General features: G+C 38.5%; 1 protein-coding gene across 3 annotated transcripts in view; it reads right to left on the bottom strand.

The window, feature by feature from the left end:
* The window catches only part of LOC113025299 (ras-specific guanine nucleotide-releasing factor RalGPS1), a 95,256-nt gene that overhangs the window by 7,452 nt on the left and 66,154 nt on the right, over window positions 1–21,650 (bottom strand). For 2 of the 3 annotated variants that reach the window (XM_026172892.1, XM_026172893.1), the window contains exons 10-18: window positions 18,560–18,697; window positions 15,820–15,913; window positions 9,981–10,048; window positions 3,862–3,988; window positions 2,322–2,473; window positions 2,180–2,228; window positions 1,617–1,697; window positions 1,086–1,191; window positions 275–367 (exon numbers count right to left, since the gene is read on the bottom strand). In XM_026172892.1, the coding sequence (XP_026028677.1) occupies window positions 275–367; window positions 1,086–1,191; window positions 1,617–1,697; window positions 2,180–2,228; window positions 2,322–2,473; window positions 3,862–3,988; window positions 9,981–10,048; window positions 15,820–15,913; window positions 18,560–18,697 (908 nt within the window). Of the gene's footprint in view, window positions 1–274; window positions 368–1,085; window positions 1,192–1,616; window positions 1,698–2,179; window positions 2,229–2,321; window positions 2,474–3,861; window positions 3,989–6,871; window positions 8,068–9,980; window positions 10,049–15,819; window positions 15,914–18,559; window positions 18,698–21,650 lie in introns of those variants that run through there. The other variant, XM_026172894.1, reaches the window with a different exon arrangement.

Here is a 21,650-nt window from a genome sequence, read left to right on the forward strand (position 1 = left end):
ATCCAATTACTTGATTAATCAACATAATACTCAATAACTAGGAATTGCTAATTGCAGCCCTAATTAGGTGTATTTAGTTTTTCACACACTGTTGTCAGTTGTCTCGTTTTGTTTTTCATTTGAGCTTTTATTTAAATAAAGTTTAAACACAGTAAAGAACAGACTTTTTTGTAATTATGTGCTCATACATAAAACCTTACAACTGGAAGAGGGGGTATTTTCTTTTTCACATGACTTTAGGTGTAGACTCATGTTTCCAAGGCATCACACTTACATGCTTCCTCTCAGAGTCCCTCAGTGCTTTCGCTCCATAGAACGTCAGTGTTGATCCAGACAAAATGATCCAAAATCTGGTCCACGAGGACAACTGTTAGAGAGAAATATATAGAGAGGCTGAAAACAGCTCACTGTCAGCTCACAGTTTTTTTTTAAGTTGCTGATATTCAGTACTAGACTGAATGCAAAATAACTCACTTAAACAACAATGAAAGTTCATGTCAATGGAAAATTGTACTTAGTAGTCAGTATAATCTTTTAATGATATAAGTTTGCATATGGTAGAATACTGCATGTAATCATTTGTGTTTAGAAGTATATAGTTGGTGGCATATTGAAAGAATGTCTCATCCTAGGAGGTCTGTAACATTCCAGGGTGTTCTGGCGTTCACCCCCACATCCTAGGAGCATGGGAGAGGTCGTACCTTGTCTTATTCTTTTACGGTAGGATTAACGTAGCTATGTCAGTTTTAGTCTAAGTGTTTTTTTACATATAGATGAACTGTTGGATTTTCCAGACCAGCAGGTTAAGGGAAGTCGTTTATGGGGCCACACTCTGACCCCACACACACACACACACACACACACACACACACACACACACACACACACACACACACGTATACCTCCACATTCCAATGTAAGGAACAAACGCTCACTGAAGCATATAAATAAAGACCAGGGCAGTCCTCAGTGCGAGTCTCAGTTCTGGAGGCTGCCCTTGCTAGCAAGAAGTTCTGTGTGTTTCTCTTCTCTGAGTCTCTACTGAAGAAGTGTTTTAGAGTATATCTCTTAACAGTTCACCATACCTTGGGCTTTCGTCCCTCCTTCAGCAGTGTTTTCCTTCGCAGTGGTCCTTCAATGGTCACTCTACCAGCTTCACTGCATCCATAGCAGGAGTTGGTAGCAGAGTAGCTAAGGATGTTGGGTAGTAAAGAACATTTAACACTGTAAGCAACTAAAACAGTATTCAGAGCTCAGTGAGTGCAGTTAAAGCTACCTTTAAGAGACTCTTTAAACAAAAGGAACATCCATAATTGTTTCTAAAAATAGCTGCTGGCAAACCATGAACGTCACTGTGTGGTGTTTTCCTACTTAATTTGGTAAACGGACACTTTAGAGACTTAAACAATGACCATATCACAACATACAGTCAGTGTTTCTATAACTAGAAAATCTCTTTTTAATTAAGTGGAAAGCAAAGCAACATAATTCTAACATCCAAGCAGTCAGGAAATGAAGGGAGTTAAAACATCAAACATGTGTGTCAAATACAAATAATGACTTCATTCTCTTTTAAGACTGTAATACTAATTTCTTACTTTGTTGATTCACTGTACCTGTAAACATAGCTTCGGCTCCGGGGAGAGTTGCGAAGAGGGACCCTCCAGTTCGGGCCCAGTGTTGCATACATGCGGCCCCTGTTTGTCATAAATTATCATAGTCAGCCTTCGTGGTTGGATAGGTCAGTGCTCAACATCATCGAACCCGAAGTGTAAACCAAAGTCAACACTTTACAGTAATATATGACTAAACATGTCATATTGTCCACTCCCAGCCTCTACACAGAAAATAATCTACCTCATTTGCAAAATTGCATTTCCTCTTTTTGGAATATCTGTTAACTACAGAGAACTGCTGTTCTAATAACTTTAAGCCTCATTGAAAATTTTAAAATGAATTTATCATAGCTTCAGTATAAGGACAGCGGGGTGATAAATTCTAAAGGGACTGACCAAAATACTGTTGATAATAGTCTTTTCATCTCATTGTACTACAACCTATTAGTGGTTCTAAAACAAAGTTCTTTTTCCCCGTTAATGTGAAAATTTGTGGGGGGAAAAAACTGTCATTTAAAAAAAATTCCTATTTCAAAATTGTTACAATTATAATTGTCTCTCACCTCTCCACTGCAGGTGATAGCTCCTCCCAAAAGGAACTTTCACTACTGCCTATCATAGGAAAAAAGAAAAACAAATGTAAAAGTCTAAAGATTTGGTTTTGCTAATAAATTGAATACTTGGGAATATTTTCATCACACATACCTAATGACAGGCCATTGGACACAGATGTACTGTGCGGATCATTTCTGACTGGGCTCTGAGATTCTAAGAAGCTGTCATCTAGCAGGTGTCGTGTTTTCTCTATAGGAAATGTGGCACTCCTGCTTTCTGACATGCCATACTGACACATCACACTGTGGACAGAGATCAACCATCAGACAATCAATGAAACAGAGATGCTGGTTGTACATTTTATGTGTCATGTCATGGCTCAGGTAAAGAAATCCTGAACACTGATTGTAGGTAACAGAAGCATTTCATGGCCTTGAAGTTCACTTTGAATCTATCATCCTTTTTTCTGCTTGTTCTATTCTTGTTCTATAACTGTGAACAAGCATAAAAGACAATATTATTTTCTGGACAAGAATTCATTCATTTAACACGGGGGTGTCGAACTCCAGGCCTCAATGGCTGGTGTCCTGCAGGTTTTAGATCTCACCCTGGGTCGACACACCTGAATCAAATGATTAGTTCATTACCAGGCCTCTGGAGAACTTCAAGAAATCTTGATGAGGTAATTTAACCATTTAAATCAGCTGTGTTGAATCAAGGACACATCTAAAACCTGCAGGACACCGGTCCTCAAGGCCTGGAGTTCGACAAGTGTGCCTAACATGTTGCATGTGTTTTCTTTCTTTTGTTCCCATCTTTCTACCATTTTATCGCGCTCTGTTGGAAACGGCCAACATTACATTAGTCCTCTATTTTTAAATAATATTTTGAATGCATGTAAAGTCTATGATATTTGTCAAATATAAACCAATATTCCATAACCAACACACCATACTACTAATTACAAATAACATGAATGCATCTCAAATGGTTTAAACAGTTTATAGAAAGACAGTAAGTCTTCATTTAAGGCAGGTTATTTAATGTCCTTAATGGCTTCCTGTTGGGTAACTCTCATTTGTTTGTCACCCCTTCATATGGAAAGAGCAGCATGGGAATTCCAAACACCAGTTAGGCAATGACAACCTTACAGAGTTATTATATTACACAGATTTTTTTTTCCAAGTCAGATTCGTTTATAACTCATTACTCTGCTTTTGTTGAGGACAATACTGATGTGTACAAAACGATCAAACAGCTGGAGAATACAGATACAGAAACAATGGGCAACCATGGATCAGTCATTGTACACTGCAGACCATGAATTGGACTATGGGACTACCTACACCCCCATAACAGTGCACTGTCCATATTACAACCATTCCTTTCCATACCAGTCAATGAAAGCTTTTTGGAAACATTTTGGATTTATACATTATAGGCCAAGAATGACTTGGATTTTACTGCTTTTAAAAAAGCATTAGTTTGTCCTTCTATGAGCACTCATATTATTTGTATTCAGTACACTGTATTTTTCTGTGTTGCTTTCAGTGAAGTCTGTTTAATTCCCTAATAAAGGCTTGTGCTCCAAAATGTTAAACAAGAACATGCCATGAGGATGAATTATTTTAATAATATTGTTTTAATATTATTACTACTATTAAAATTGGTAATAGCTTGTTCTGCTTACTTGTTTCCTAGACTGTGACTCTTCCTGTGGTGAGAGGGAGGGGGGGTGGGAATATGAACCCCCACAGACGCATCAGGGCAAGTAGGTCGTCGGTTATACCTCATAGAGGCTGATACCTCACACAGACCTGAAACATAAAAGGTCATTAATAGTACTTATGTGCAATTTACTTATGTGCAACTCTTTTAAATTGACTTGTAGTAGGCTACTTTGGTTACTTGAAACTCATGTGTCTTATTTAATCCCATTCACATTTATTATTTCACAATGATTTTCTTCTGACAGCGCAAAAAAAGGGTTCATGATAAATTGGTTACTGTATATCTGAATTTCTTTCTTTCACATCTTCAAAGTAGCAAACAAAAGCAGCAGTGGAACAAGTGCGAGTCCTTTATTTGCCTGGTATTGAGACTTTCAGGTTATGTGCCGCTTATTGGTTACTAGTCTGTGTGAGACCTTAAATAATATATTAAGGCACAAAGAACACTTCTGATATTAGAAACTAGATCAATTATTAACAATGCAGAGAATTAAGGCTTATGGAGCATTAAAGCAGGATTTTTTGAAATCACTGGCCAAAAATCAACAAAACCCATAATCATATTGTAATTCAATTAGTGTGTGAAACAAATTCACTAAAATAAAATATAGTTTATGACAGAGGACCTCTGGCCGATCACAAATCTTTTCAGACTTGAATTTAAACAGGGTTTACATTTAATGGGATGCTACAAATGAAACACATACATGCATATGCTTATTCTCATTTCAAAGGGCTTAGAAGTAAGAGTGCATTCCTTATAAATGCACATAAAAAGGTACCAAGGGCTTTCACTGGCCTGCTGGCCACACTCTGAGACCTCAGGGTGTATTAAAAAAAACAACTCAACACCACAGCCACTAGAGGGCACTGGTAAGGTGCAAACTGACCACATAAAAGCCTTTGTTAACATAATTAATCAGTGCAGTCATCCCGTGTAAGTGCCTACATAAATTTATCATCAGTCCAGTCACAGTTTCTGGCAGCACTGCTGATGGACTAGTAAACTGATCCACTGTTCCTATGTGCTTTCTGCGCCAGTGGAACCTCTGACTCACTGTGCCTTCCCTCTCACTGGAAACCCACTGGGGGCCAGTCATTTTGACCATTTGGGACCCATAAGGCCAGTCTGTGTTCAGCATGTTCAGCTTTGAACACTTTAGATTTGCATGAAGTTATTTTTTTTTAAAGATTTTTTAGTATAGCAGGATCTTTTGATCTCATATGGAGCATACAGAGCTGAACAAAAGACATACAAGCAGCTGTATATGATTGTGTCTATTGGTGGGGTTGTTGGGAAAGCAGATGCATTCCCAGTCATGATGTAATGTGGAATTTGTTGAAATCAGAATCGTTCTACCAGCAGGAGGAATAGATTTAGAGCTCTATTAGCAATCAGTATTGCAGTGCAGTAAAGGTAAATTGAAGGAATATAACACACATTAAGGCAGTTTCTTTTCCCAAAACTGGGAATAAAGTGATTTTTCTAGGAAAGAACGTTCTTAATATGGCTTAATTATCAGCTGACAAAAGCTCCTGCTGGTTTGGATTATTGTTGCTTGCTCTGGAAACATTCACACTCAGCAGAATAAGTCTAATGAAAACTCTAATTTTCATTTCTTTAATTGCCAAAAGTATTTTCTTTAATTTACCACATGATTGTAACTATTCTAAGTGAGAGTGGTTTTATTGGCGGTTAGTTTCATCAGCAAGAGGTGGGAATCATTGTGTGTTTTTCAGCCTTTTTTAAGAAATAAAACATTATCCATTGCCTCCCATATCTCACCAAAGAACAACAGTTAAGCCAAAATGATATGCTGACAAGAGTCCTTAATATATGACTGCAGCATTTCTTCATAATAAGAGTAGAATGATGTGGAGGAAAAAAAGAAAAACTGAGACACACTGTGCTGAAAAGTGCATTTTCAGAATGCGCTAGAAAATGTTGGATCTGTTTTTAGGTTATTATGAGACAGGTTAACTGGTTTAGCTCACTTTTAGATCAAATTAGATTGAGAGTGACTCAAACGAAAATGACTTTTACAATATTGAGAAGCACAAAAACACACAAAAATCAAATCTACTCTTGTTTGCTGCTTTTGTCTTTAAAAAGCATTGTTTCTTGATATAAGCAGTTTTGAAGGTACTTAGCAAACATATTGTTTTAGTGCTTTTTGCCTGTTTTCGTAATCTCAGAGTAACTCCATGATGTTGAGATAAGGGTTCTGCTGCTGGAGGACTGCCTCTTCTTGTTGTTACTGAAGTTAATACATGCTGCTTATACTCTGTCTGTATGCTGTAAAGATTAAAAGATATTAGTTTTGTGTGATGAAAAGATTATAATTTAAATTAAAACCAGTCCTTTAGTTTTTCTCAGACAGCCAACGGGAGAAGCAATTCATACAAAGCAGGCCTGGCAGGTTGGCCGCAGCAGTAAAATTCTGCTGTTACCTTACAACAGTTCTTTGAACAGTCATTCCCAGTGATTGTGTGGCAAGCACACATACAGGCTTGTTTAGCTTTTTGATCTGCTGCTCAGACATTACAAAACAGATTGGATGAAATCAACCACAGTGAGGAGTCTCTGCCACGAAGAATTCAGTCACAGGCTTACAAGGACAATTATTAAAATGAGAATGGAAAATTGTAAGGGTGCTAACGTCACACAGAGCAGCAACATTTAGACGGTTTCACCTTGTCAGACACAGTGATGGTGAAACTGATCAGTTCAGTCCACCACATTTTCTCAGTCTTACACAAAGAGAGTGAGCAAACCAAATTCTTCTGTTTGGCATTGTGTGAAGTGCATGAGACTTGTTTATACTGACTGAGCCAACAAGACAGTGGACACAGCCAGAACACCCCTTTTCTGCCATGTTATGTAACTGAAAATCTTCATCAAAGCAACAAGAGGAGAGTACCATTAGCTGCTATCATGCACTTACAGTATGAGACAGCCTGCTGACAGAAAATCAGGTAATCCCTTAGTTAGCCAAAACATTGTGTTCACCCCTATATTAGTTTTCTGTTGTTGTTTTTTTAAACTGAAACCACACCTCCAAAATCTGGATGTCTACAACATCTTTTCCACTGGTGCCTAATCTAAAACTGCTTTAACAAAAAGGTTGCTGCTATGTTACTCTAGCACTGCACAATTAAATTGCAGGTTCTAGTTGCTCTTATCTACTTAGCCAGCTGGATGAGAGCAGAGCATTGTAATTCAGGAGAATGCCCAGATGCCTCAGTCCCCAGCTCCTCCAGTCTACATGTCAAAGTATCTTTGGGAAAGATACTGAGCCCTGAGATGCCCCATATATTAATTGGAGAGGGAGTGTTTCTGCGAATGTTGTCGTCAGAATGAAGCGCTTACGCTTCAATGAAGTCTCAACTAGAGTAAAAAAAGCACTAAAGAAGTACCAGTGAGTCTTGGATATCACATGAGCTTTACACCATTTCTCTTACATCCAACATGCTTACTTGGAGATTTATTTTCATTATATTCACCTGCCCAGAATTTGCAAATTAAAATGAACTAGTAGTTAAATCTGATACAAAATACGTTTTTGCATATGAGATAAGTGCCACTGTGCATGGTTCCTGATAAATAAAAACTAAATAAAAAGCAAAAGATCTGAGTTTCTCATGCTTCTGACTCCGTCACAATATAATTAGTGCTATTCACTTTATATGAGGTTGATTAGAATGTTTTGCCTCATCAAAGCATTTTTTAAAATTAAAACACATTACTCCAAAGCAGAGAACTTTGCATCTTTAAGTTGGCAGATTGTCTACATTAGATACCCTTTCTGACGCAACTCCAAAACTATATGTGTCTTTGCTAGGGATCAAACAAAGATCTTTTACTTGTTAAGTAGACATGTAAACTACTACACTATGGAGCCGCCTTGAAAGAAAAACACCTATACACACAAATTTGTCCAAAGAGAGATGTCAGGTTTATTGGTGATTCTAAACAGACTGTGGATATACTTAAAGTATATAAAATACCTGTTTCCCATTCAATGAAAACAATAAGGGGGGTCATTTACATTTTGAGAAAAAAACATGCGGTCACACGAGGTCTCCATGCAGGTGAAACAAGCCATCCTTGAGCTGCAAATGTTTTTTGTTGAGGGTTGGGGGTGGGGAGAACATCCAAGAAATTGCTACATTAGGAATAGCAGACAGAAGAAAATAGTGGTGGATGATCACAGAATCATTACCATGGTGAAGAGAAACCCTTCACAACAGCCAATTAAGGGAACAACACTCTCCAGGAGGTAGGCGTATCTGTCCGGCAATTTGACTGATGAGTTTTGTTTTAGTGGTTACCAGGAGTCTTTCCTTTAATCTGATATAACACCTTTGGGATGATATAAATCCAGGCCTTCTCATTCAACAGCATTGTCTGACCTGCACTTCCAGAAGAATCCTAAAAAAAGTCTATAAAGACATTCCTAAACCTTGTGAAAAGCATTCCCACAAGAGTTGAAGCTGTTGTTATTGCTGCAAACAGTGGGACGACACCATATTAAAGGCTATGTATGCTTTAATATGGTGTCGGCCACATACCATATGGGATGCCACTCAAATTCATATGTGTGTTTGGCAATTTAGTTTATGTTTAATAACTGAATTTCATTACATTTGTGTGTGTTTTATTGTTTGTCTGTTTGTTTCTATTTCAATCAAGCTAGCTAGCTAAACAGATTAGACTCTTAGAAAGCACTTAGAACAATGTGCTTGTGCGAATTGGTGTGAATGGGTGAATGCACAAGTTGTGTAAAACACTGAATGCTCAGAAGAGTAGAAAAGTGCTATATAAGAACCAGTATCATATAGTATTTACAAGGCAACGGGTGGGAAATAACATACAATTTTTTAGGTATCTGTAGTTCAATTGAGTCTGGCTGTATGATGCTGACATTACTTCCTGGTAGAGATGGGTAGAAAATAACCCTGAATGTAGTCTTCATCATGCTACACTAATAAATGAACACCATCACTTAAATGGTAAATGTTTCTATCAGTGCAGTGCACCAAAGCACAGCATGTGACATTATGAAGTAAATGTTGGTTACACCCGCATGTAATGACTATAAACTAATACACCATTAGAGTCTAAACCACCAGGTACACGATACTGTAAAAAATGAAGGTTTAATTTACAACGGAAACAGAAAGAGGATGGCTTCTTTGTTCATGTTGTTAGCTACTGATAGCTTTCACTTGGTTACTGAAATGGTGAAAAAATGAACAGTAGGAGTACCTGTGGGAACTACAGTGCTACAGAAAAGCATATGTGTGTGCCTGTGTGTGTGCGTGATCTGTTTCACCACAGGAACAGTTGTGTTTATCTCTGATTATTCTTTTTAACACACCCAATTTTTTTTTCTGTTTTTAGTGTAAAGTAAATGTTCATACCAGGTAAATTTACATAGCACCAAAGCAAAACAACTGTCATCAGGGCACTTCACATAGTGTACTTTACATATACTTTTTATGAAAACTCAACGGTCATGAACATGCAGCAGAGTTATTATAGTTTTGTATTTTCTAATTAGGTTTTATTTTTATTTCCTTTTTCCATTTCAGGTTTTTGGATTTTCTTATTTCAGTTTAGTTTTTATTGTTCTAAAATGTTTAGTTTTACTTTAGTTTTCATTCGTTTCACAGTTATATCTTTTAAATTTATTACTGCATGGAGGGCTTGGAAAATTAGCACAGGTATTACAATAAACACACAATAAACGTGTCTATCAATGAGTCATCAGGCAAGTTGCAATTCTTTTTTTAACCAAACTAATAGATACTAAAAACAAAGCAAATTTCCTCCACAAAAATCAGTTCAGTTACTTTAAAAAAAATTTTAAGTCTAGTTTTTATTTTTATTTCAGTTAACTAAAATGTTTTTTCACATTTAGTTGAACTTTTTAGTTCATTTTCAGGTAACTATAATAACCTCGCCTTGCAGACTTGACAGAAAAAGCTAATAATTTTTGTTTTGAGTACAACTTGGTGGAAGTGGTGGATATCTGCAGGGCTTTTTATCAGTGTAGTTCAACCATGTGTGACTTACCTGCCAGGTCTTCTTTAGAAGAAGCAATGCGAGGGGAACTGTTGCCAGGTTCAATCTTTAGAGAAAGCCTGTAACACAAATGTTTCCATTAGATAAAAGAGCTCAGTGCTGTTGTGTTTGTCAGTTAAAAGGTAGTTTCAGATTTTACTAAACACACTAAACATTACGCAACTGAGTAAGGCGATGTCACATCATCTGCTGATGAAGAAAATTCTTTTAATTAGCATTGTGTTACTTCTACATAGAAGCCGTCTCACTCACACTTTCTTTTATATCTCAAGTCTTAGGTCAAGCAGTTACGTCGCCCATAATACTCGCAAAATATCAATCACTTTCTTTGGTCTCTGTTTGCCACATCACCACAAATTTCTTACAGCATATGCAGTTTTACTGGGGCTGAGACAGACAGCATTAAGCAACATTTTTTTAAATGTAAAAATGAGGAAAGATAGATTTACTGCTGCCACTCCTCATTTTTTAACATAGTCTAAACACATACTTAGTCTGGATAGGATTACCTTGGCCAGCAGTAATATTGTTAGGAGTCTTGGACTAGTTTTTGACCTGGATATGTCCTGTGCATATTAAACAAATATGTAGGACTGTCTTTTTTGATAAAGTATATAGTTAAGATTGGATCTGGTGACCCTGAATCCTCCTGAATCCTTATTTATGCTGCTATAGGCCTAGACTGCTGGGGGCGTCCCATGATGCACTGTTTCTTGTTCACTCAGCTTTTTCACTCACTATGTGCTTATAAACAACTCAGTATTTAATCATTAGTTATTATTCATGTCTTTTTAATGAAAAACACAAGCCTTGTAATTAGAGATGGACCGATCCGATATTACGTATCGTATCGGTCCGATACTGACGTAAATTACTGGATCGGATATCGGAGAGAAATAAAAAATGTAATCTGATCCATTAAATATCAAAAAAAGCACCTCACAAAACTTGCAACACGGCGTAACTCAGCTCATAACCGTAGCACTCTGAGCAGTATGCATCACGTGATAGAGCGGCTGTGCGTATTTGTAGCCTCGCTACCAAACTGGTGGCATTTCATCTCCGAGGAAGTTATCCCAGAGAGAAGTAAAGCAAGTGTGTAAGTTCATCTCTGAATGTTTGTAAAGCATTCCCACGTTAAGCTTAACAACCGATATATGGAGCAACTGCCTCTCTCTCCCTCCCTCTCCTGCTGGTACTTCAGTCGTGAAACTGATTAATGATCAGCTGATCGGCTTTTCTGTCGAGTCCGTCTCTCTTCTTTGTTTTTGGCCCACTTTGCACCAGAAAGAGGAAACCAGCGGCTGAACAACAGCAGCACGTTTAACCTTGATAAGCTTTTGTTAGAATTTATTTAATATTACTTTCTAGACCAGGATCCTTTTCTACGTAGCTGACGGCTGGTAACTGTGCAGGGGCGGATCTAGCAAAGTTTAGCCAGGGGGGCCGATAGGGCATTAACAGGGAAAAGGGGGCACAAAGACATACTTTTCTTTCTTATTCTCATTTAAAATGTCTAGCTTTTAATAAATAATTATCTGAATCTTACACCCAAAGTTTTAATCTGATGTAAAATGTATAGAAGTCCATGATTGTATATAGTAACTGTTAAGTTTAATATACCCTAGTAAGCTATACTACTTTTTCCTTTGGAAAGATACCATCTGTGCAGTCTGCAGTTCTGTTGAAGAAAGATGTGGAATCTATTTAATTATTCTTGAAAAATAATTTATTTCTGTGCATTTTTTTTCCCCACACTGCATCAAATTAAAGTTGATTACGTTGATTAAGCATCATGAGGTGGGGGGTGGTTCCCTATTTTTTTTTGCTGGGAGTTTGCAACCCTATTAGTTAGGTTGCTTAATATTTCTGCTAAGTACTCTTTAAAATACCAGAATAGGAAGGATGGAGTAGGTTTAAGATTATTAGATTGATCAGTATTGCTGAACTATGAAATATTTTGGGTGCAGTGTATTTTTTACATACAGGTATAACAGAATAGCTTTAGTGTTGTTGTTTATTTAAACTTGAGTATGAACTTATACAAAATGCAACAAGATATTAAAAAAACAGTTTTATTAATTGAAAAACACATTATATTGGATTCATATCGGTATCGGCCGATATCCAAATTTATGATATCGGTATCGGACATAAAAAAGTGGTATCGTGCCATCTCTACTTGTAATGCCCCAAAAGGTTGAAGTCTTGTCTTTGTTTGCCAGTAACTGAAAGTTTCTTTTTAGACCAGTCTCATTTTGATCTGCCTTTTGCTGCTGGATTTAATATGCAGTATACAATACTATGCAGTATTGTAATTTCTTTGGAAATACGGATTAAAACTTTAATAATAAATTCATGCCATAAAATGCCTTGATAAGATGTAGGGAAGAGGACACAATCAGCCTTAGATTAGCCTCCTCAGAGATTGGACCTTAGTATTATTGAAACAGTTCCATTCAGCCAACATCCAAAGAAGAGGTTTGGAATGTTCTTTAAAAGCCCGGAAAACTATTCCTGAAGACTACTTAAAGAAATTACAAAAAAGATTGCCTTAAAGAGTTAAAGCTGTTTTGAACAATAAAGATGGCAATACCAAATACTGACTTTAAAGTTCATGAGAAATATACAAACTGTTTTTGCGTTATATGCTGCATTTGCATGCATGTTCACATGTTTCCATTAATCAGTGCGCCTACTGAACACTTTCCTAGCATAACAAAGAAATGACTGGTAGATCACTGTATCTTTCACTGTGTCTCGCTACAACTACTAGCAGCAAACCTTTACAACACAACGATTACCAATTATATTATGGAGGCTTTACATTTATTAACTTTTTTGAGAGCCAAGAAAAGACATGTCACGTGTTCCTGCCCAGTTTGCCACTAAATAACCGTCTATGACCTATGAGTCAACTTTATTGAATAAGATGCATCTTCTGTACATGCAAGCTCATCCTACACAGGGTGGTTTTTGGGTGTCTTAGTACTTGTTCAGGAAATCTCACCCAGGTGAATTTGTTTCCATCATGAACATCTTGAGAGTTTAAAAAGCAAGTTACTGGACTTTAAAAACTTTTTGTACATTTTTCACCTTACATTCAAGAGCCTTCTTCAGGTATTTATTTCTGAGTTGTCTCTTAGGTAGTCACTGACCCACTATTAATCACATGCCTCATCAAATGAGCCAAGCTGGAGAAGGCAAGAGATGGGGTACACACAAGGCTAACACAGAGAGACAGAAAACCATTCACATTCAACACGGACAACTATGGGCAATTTATAATCATCAATTAATATAACTACACAAACTGCATGTATTTGGACTATAGGAGGAAGCCAAGAGAACATGCACACCCCAGACAGAAAGGCTCTGGCCAGATGGTGGATTCAAAACCAGGGCTTTCTTGTTTGATGCGTCAGTGCTAACCACTGCCCCACTGTGCTGCACCAGCCCAATCTTGTTAGAAACAAAATTATTATACAAAACCAAAAACTATCATGGTCAAAATAGACCTCCTGATACTAATAGCGGATTTGTCTATTTTGTTTTGCTGAAGTCATTTGTTATAGTTTTCAAGAAACCTCACGTCTCCCAAGCAATCCCAGCTTGTTCTTCTTTGGTGAATCTGTGGCTCTTGGTCTTCTGTTCACCCTACAGATTTCCAATGGGACTGAAGTCAAGTTTTTGTGCACACCAGTCAATAACATTCACTTTGGTGATGGAGTTATTTCTTTAGCAGAAGCGACACATGTTTTGGGTTGTCAACCCAGACCCAGTTTTGCTGCAAATACTTGAGAGTTTCTTTCAGAATTGTCACATAGCCTTCTTTCTTCAAGATTCCTTCCACCTTGACACACTCACCTCTCTATAGTTCTCTCACACATGCACAGTCTGCTAAAACTCAGAACAAAGAGTTGTAGCCATATTCATTAAGAAAAAGATAAACTTCACCATTCAATTTTATTTATATAGCGTTGTTGCTGTCACAACAACAGCCGTCTCAAGGTACTAAGGTACTCATAATAGGGGGAGACTTCACCAGCCATTTAATCCAAAAAAAATTATAGGCTCAGTACAGGACTAGCTCAAAGGAACTGCAGGCTACAGACATTCTTAAACAATGAATTATTCTGGTCTTTGAAATGCTCTGCATTCATATGTCCCTACAGGGACTGTCTATCTTTTCAATAGAACACCACTCACATTCTCACTTAGGCTACTTTTATATTAAAGCAAAAATTTCTGGCACAACTTAACCTACTCCCAAGGTGCGTGAAGAGGATGAAAAAGTCACAATCCAGCAACACTTGAAGGGAAGAGGAGCAACTTTATTGCCTGATGAAGGCCACAAGCCGAAACCCGTCGGTCAGGCAATAAAGTTGTTCCTCTTCCCTACTTTTATATTAAAGACACTCAGATTCATCCTATCACTATCAGTGATCATTCACCAGTGTCTGTCTCTGTGACAAAGAAAAGAGTCACACATATTAAGATGGTCCTTGTTGTCCTAAGACATTTACTGATTTTTCTCTAATTACACTTAATAGCTTAACTACATTAATAGGCTAGATGCTCCTTAGAGATATTACCTCCATCAGTGCTATCTGGACTCTCACCAGGATTGGTCCATCATTGCTATTATTAACAGCTAACTGAGGCAAGGCTGCATTCAATCTACTTTAAACATACCAAGGTAACATCTTTACTAGAGCAAATCTAATCTTGATGCCAGCTCTATATGGCATTTTTTTGCCTATTTCAAAATTGCCATTTTTCGAATAATTTGTTAACAAAATTGCAGAAGTCAGTTAGCATGTAAAATCTGTCACGTTCCTGTTTCTTTCCTTTAAGGAATATTTCCTAATTGTGACATATAGTCTCCTCAGCTGAACTCAAGCAAATATTCAAAGAATTTGTGACATCACACTTATATTACTGTAATGGCCTGTTTACTGGCTTGAACAAATCATGTCTTTCACATCTCCAAACTATACAAAATGAAATGGCCCGACTATTAACACAAGTTCACATCACTCATTTTATGCTTTTTACATTGGCTCCCCATACATTTTAGGATTAGTTTAAAAATACTAAACGACCAGACTCCTGATTATTTATCAGAGTTTCTAACAAAATAAACAGATACTTGCCATCTTCATTCCCAAGCTCTGAGTTTTTGTTAGTTGTTCCTCATCCACAACTAAAGACTATAAGGGAAAGAGCCTTTCAGTCTGTGGTACCAGGACAGTGGTACAGTCTACCACTACAGCTACATTTAGCTGATTCTGTGGACTCATTTTTAAAATTAGTTAAAATATTTTTTGCTTAAAAAACTTTTTTGTTGATGATTTCATTTTGTACTTACCTGTTTATTTTATTGAATATTTTTATTGCTAATAATTGGCTTCTCATTTTCTTTTTTCTTTTACTGTTTTCTGTTGCACAGTGCTTTGTGACAGTGCTTGAAAAATTTACTGTGTTGGCTCTATCGTCCCAAATGATATCATATTTCATTTCATATTTAAAGCTTATATGACATATCATTTATGTCCAACTTGAAAAATTATGATGACAAAAGTGACCCTAAGAAACCAAGAAACAAGCAGAGCAACCTAGACTCTGTCAGATAAAGCCATCAATGTCTGCTGAATGAAAGGACACACTATTGAAAAAGATCCTTTCCATTTTGCTTCCTGTGTATTGACCGTCCTCAATTTTACACTTACACCCATGCTTCTATGTGCCTGCCATAATCGACTGAAATCAAACAATTGTCAAATAATTAATTTCACAATCCCATGCCATTCACATTGAAAACACTTACTTGAAGTTATCGTCCTCTACAAACTTCTGGAGTTCCTCTATGTAGCGAACTGACAACAGATACTTCTGAACATGCGGCAGGGTCACCAAGTGATCTAATGGAAAAAAGAAAAAGCAAATTACCTTCAACACAACTCTTGGTAGAGAATTAACTTTAAATAAAGTTACTTCTCTTGTCTATGTTCTCCTTCAGTACATCCATGAATTTTCTCAGTGGTCTTTCTCTTTTCCTCTTGACTGGTAGTTCCAGCTTTAGCATCCTTTATCCAGTATATCCACTATTCCTCTTCTGCACCACCCAAACAATTTTAAGCCTTAGCTCTCTAACTTTTGGAACGGTCCCGAGTAAGCTGTAGGTCAGAAATTCAGAGTTCCCAGTCAGAAAATGGAAAGCCTCCTTTCCCACTCAGAAACTCAGAGCAGAGTTAACAATCCAACATGGCAGTACTGAACATAAACAGTAGTAAAACTATAAACTATATAACTTTTTCAGTCATACTATTACCTGTATACCTCTCATCCACCCACGTGTAATCTGTCTTTCATTTCTCTTCTCTTATACTTTCACCTCTCTAGGCTCTCTACCATCCATCTGCTCCCTATTCTCACTTTAGATAATAATGTCGTCTGTAAATATCATAGTCAATAGAGACTCCTGCCTGACCTTATCTGCCAACCCGTTCACCACTACTGCAAACAAGAAGGGGCTTAGAGTTGATCCTTAATGCAGTCCACCTTGTTTCCATCAATGACTCCTACTGCACACCTTATCACTGTCTGGCAGTCCTCATACATGTACTGCACCAGCCTTTCTCTAGATCCACAAAGACACAGTGCAACTTCTTTTGATCTTCACTATACTTCTCAACAGTATCAAAACAAACATCACAGTATGAAGCCATACTGCTGCTCACACCTCACACTTCCACCTTCTCAACATAAGCTACAAGTGTCAGAACATTTACATTTCTATCTTTCATCACACTAATCTGCGCACACTCTTTTGAGCTCAATCTGTCTTTCTAACCAACTGTCTGCATTCCATGTAGGTTATCCTTCCCTAGTGTCTAGCTATGCGTGCAACTAATTATAAGCCTTTTCCTTTGCTTTTGCCACCGCTATCTTGGCCTTGCACCTCGACTCCTGGTAGTCCTGTATACTTTCTTCATCACCTTGACAGCAATTTTATCTTGGACTTGCATTTATGCCTGTGTAAATGCACAGCAAAACATAGAAGTAAATTTTTTATCTGGACAACAATATTTTATATAACGCTAGCACTCAATAACGCACAAGGATGACAGCAAAGCAATTACAGAATCAACCCACTGATTTACCATCTATAGAAGACTAGGAACTTATTTTGTCAGTTTAAAATTATCTGAATTATATGTATTAATATAATATTTTTTAAAAATAATTTTTCATCATGTTTATTAAATTTCACCGGTTTAGCACAGTGTGTGAGCAGGTGACCACATGCCACATGGCCAAAGAGCAGGAGTCGGGGTTTGAGTCTGACCCGTGGCCCTTTGCTGCATGTCTTCGCCTCTCACCTCCCTGCTTCCTGTCCTCTTCACTGTTATTATCCAATAAAGGCAAATTTATAAAATTTGAGTCTCTGTTCTTATACTTAAAATTAATTACTCTGCTTAAAATTGCTTACAGTACAATGCCTGTCTTCTTTCCTGTAAAAATACTAATGATTTCAAATCAATTACTTGTAATTACATTTTATTACACAGTAGTTACTTACCCCTAGTAGCTGAGCATATTATAGTGTTGCCTATTTTTTTGCAGTGACATTTTAAAAATAACATTAAAATGTAGGTACAGCAAGCCAAGCTTATATTTGGGAACAGAAATGATAAAACACAAAAGTGACTTCCCTGAAACAAAAGCTTTACAATGACTCACTCATTTATTCAATGATTCCCCCGCTTAGAGTTACAATTTGAGTAATTCTAACTTTTAGTCACTTGCAGATAGTGAAAGGTAAACATATTTAAACTAATTAAGATCTCCAGATTTTTTTCAATAAAGCATTTAAAAGGCTTCAGAATAGTAATAGAGGATTTATATTTATTGCAGAAATTCACCCCTACTCGCCCCTCCGTCTGGGGCAACATTTCATGCAGGTATCTTGAACATTTTTATTACTCAGCAGCTCCCCACACAAAGCACACTGGAAACACCACATGCTAGCCAAAACAATTAAGGACTTGAATAAACTTAGTTCGACTGGCAGACACTTGAAAATTTTCCTGAACTCATCAGTGAAAGTAACTTAAGCAAAGCAGAGCAATAAAGGCTCGGGTAACTAAAGCAGAGCCAAGCCATTAGAACTTTATACAAAAACCCAAACTTACATATAAAAGCTAAAAAGACCATATTTCTTTAGCATCCTGCAGTGGTGATCTACTTGGGTTATTATGAACACATACATATTTTGGCTTCATCCATATTAAAGATTTATGACATACAGGGCTGTGAAAAATGTTTAGGTTTTTTCATATTTGTCACATGTTTCAGATCAAACAATTTAAATATTAAACAAAATTAAGCTTTGTAAATACAAAGTGCTGTTTTAAAACTAAATGCTTTTTTTTTTATTAAGGAATTACATTTTCACAGTACTGTACAACCATAACTCTGATGTCAGAAGATCATCAATATATACATGATTAGGAAACAGACACTATACTGTTCCTACTGCAACTACTGATGTAATTGTGTCTTACCATAGTTACATGACATCTGCAGGTCTGAAATAACTCTCAGAAGATTGTTCATCTGATTTGTCCTCTGCTCTGTCTCTATGATGCTGTCTGATGCAGGATAAGCCGAGTCAATGTAGATAATGTCCAACAGGTAGATCCCTGTAGAAGGCACAAAAAAGCTAGTTAAACTCTTCTAACAACAGGAATAATGATGGGTTTGAAAGCATACCCAGTGATTTCAACAGAAGAATTTATTACTTCAATGAAAGCTTTAATGTGTGGAAGCATCAGTGTTTTCTGTATTTGGTTCTTTTTAGTCTTTCTCACAATGTCTCATAATGTCAGCGAGAGATATTGTGAGAGCTAGAGGAGCTGCCAGAAGATTTCCCCTGGAAGTCATTAACACAAATGTGTTATATGGAAACACTGATAAACACTGTTAATCTTGTTCACTACAGATTCTAGTGAAAATGGGCATTAGGCTTTTATTGGTCATTGCAATGTTTTTACTCATTTATAAAGGATGTGGACATATTATTTACAACTGGAATACATGAATTATTTTGTGGATTTTGGTTATGAATAGTGGACTTTGGTAGTTGCAAACCTCAGGAGAATAATATAATTACTAAAATTTAAGAAAAACTGTAGTAAAAGCAATTTAAATAATCACATCAGCTCTGTCACAAGTGATCTGGAAAACAGCTGCTGAGTCACCAACTTTCCAACAATTTATTTTAACTTCTCAAGTGTTACAAAATAGTGGGGTGGAAACATACCCTGAGCATGAACAGAAACTCCCTTATGCTAACCCCACAGCTGCATGTGACACTATCCACTCTGCCATAGCTCGGCTACAGACTCAGCACCCGAGTGCCTTTATGTTGATCTCGGGTGACTTCAACCATGTATCACTGGACAATACACTACCAACATTCAAACAATATGTGGACTGTCCCACCAGGGGAGAGAAAACTTTAGACTTACTGTATGCTAACGTCAAGGATGCATACAGCTCCTCCTCCCTCCCCCCACTTGGTAGGTCAGATCATAACCTGATTCACCTCACCCCCCGCTATGTGCCAATTGTGAGGAGGGAACCTGTGACCACCAGGACTGTTAGGAGGTGGTCAGAGGAGGCAATAGCGGAACTACAGGGCTGTTTCGAGTTGACCGACTGGGAAACACTCTGTGAGCCTCACGCCGAGGACATCAATGGGCTTACTGAGTGTATCACAGACTACATAACTTTCTGCACCGACTCCATTGTTCCAGCTCAGACTGTTCATTGTTACCCAAATAACAAGCCGTGGGTGACTAAGGACATCAAAGCCCTCCTCAACAACAAGAAGAGGGCTTTCAGAGGGGGCAACAAAGAGGAGGTGAGGAAGGTCCAGGTGTTACTAAAGGACAAGATCAGAGAGGCTAAGGACAATTACAGGAGGAAGCTGGAGTGGAAACTCCAGCAGAACAGCATGAGAGAGGTGTGGAGGGGCATGAAGACCATCACTGGATTCAGGCCAACCAACAGCAGGGGAGCTGAGGGAGGTGAGAATAGAGCCGACGAGTTGAATCTGTTTTTCAATAGATTCGACACCACAGTGTCTGCTCCCACCCCCACAACCTCACCTGCAGTCAGCCTGGAATCCAGAGCCACACCACTGTGCCAGCCTCTCTCTTCACATGTTGCCTCCTGTGAGATTCCTGACACCCCTCCCCCACCCATCACCTTCACTCAATACCAGGTTGAGATGCAAATGAGGAGACTTCACTCAGGCAAGTCTGCTGGACCAGACGGAGTGAGTCCCCTTGTCCTCAAGGCCTGTGCCCCCCAGCTGTGTGGAGTCTTTCATAAACTGTTTATGCTGAGTCTGAGTCTGCAGAGGGTCCCGGTGATGTGGAAGACATCATGCCTCGTCCCTGTACCAAAGACGCCTCGTCCCAGTGGCCCCCAGGATTACAGGCCCGTGGCACTGACCTCCCACATCATGAAGACCCTGGAAAGGCTCATCCTGGACCAGCTGCGACCCATAGTAAGACCACATCTGGATCCCCTTCAGTTCGCTTATCAGCCTCGTCTCGGAACAGAGGACGCCATCATCTACCTGCTCAATCGTGTCTACACCCATCTGGACCAGCCGGCGAGCACTGTGAGGGTCATGTTTTTTGACTTTTCCAGTGCTTTCAACACCATCAGGCCGACCCTCCTGGGTGATAAGTTAGCAGCGATGCAGGTGGATGCTTCTCTGGTGTCCTGGATTGTTGATTACCTGACAGGAAGACCACAATATGTACGTCTCCCACAATGTGTGTCTGACAAGGTGATTAGCAACACAGGGGCACCACAGGGGACTGTCCTCTCCCCCTTCCTCTTCACCCTCTACACCACAGACTTCAGCCACTGCACAGAGACCTGCCATCTTCAGAAGTTTTCTGATGACTCTGCGGTGGTTGGATGCATCAGCAGGGATGATGAGACAGAGTACCGGGCTGTGGTCGACTCCTTTGTCACGTGGTGTGAGCAGAATCATCTGCAGCTCAACGTGGCAAAGACCAAGGAACTGATCGTGGACTTCAGGAAGACCAGGAAACACTTGACCCCTGTTTCAATCCAGGGGGTCAGTGTTGACATTGTGGAGGACTATAAATACCTTGGAGTACACATTGACAATAAACTGGACTGGGCTAAAAACACCACAGCACTTTACAGGAAGGGCCAGAGTCGTCTCTATTTTTTGAGGCGACTGAGGTCCTTCAACATCTGCCAGAAAATGCTGAGGATTTTCTATGAGTCTGTGGTGGCCAGTGCGATCCTCTATGCTGTTGCATGCTGGGGGAGCAGGCTGAGGGTCGCAGATGCCAACAGACTTAATAAACTGATCCGTAAGGCCAGCAATGTTGTGGGGATGGAGCTGGACTCCCTCAAGGTGGTGTCGGAGAGGCGGATGCTGTCCAAGATAAAGACAATGTTGGATAACACCTCCCACCCACTCCATGACATGTTGGTCAGTCACAGGAGCTCGTTCAGTGAGAGACTGAGATTACCGAAAAGCACCACTGAACGACACAGGAAATCATTCCTGCCTGTGGCCATCTCCCTGTACAACGCATC

This window comes from Astatotilapia calliptera, chromosome 7 (genome assembly GCF_900246225.1).
Source record: "Astatotilapia calliptera chromosome 7, fAstCal1.2, whole genome shotgun sequence".
Classification (NCBI taxonomy): domain Eukaryota; kingdom Metazoa; phylum Chordata; class Actinopteri; order Cichliformes; family Cichlidae; genus Astatotilapia; species Astatotilapia calliptera.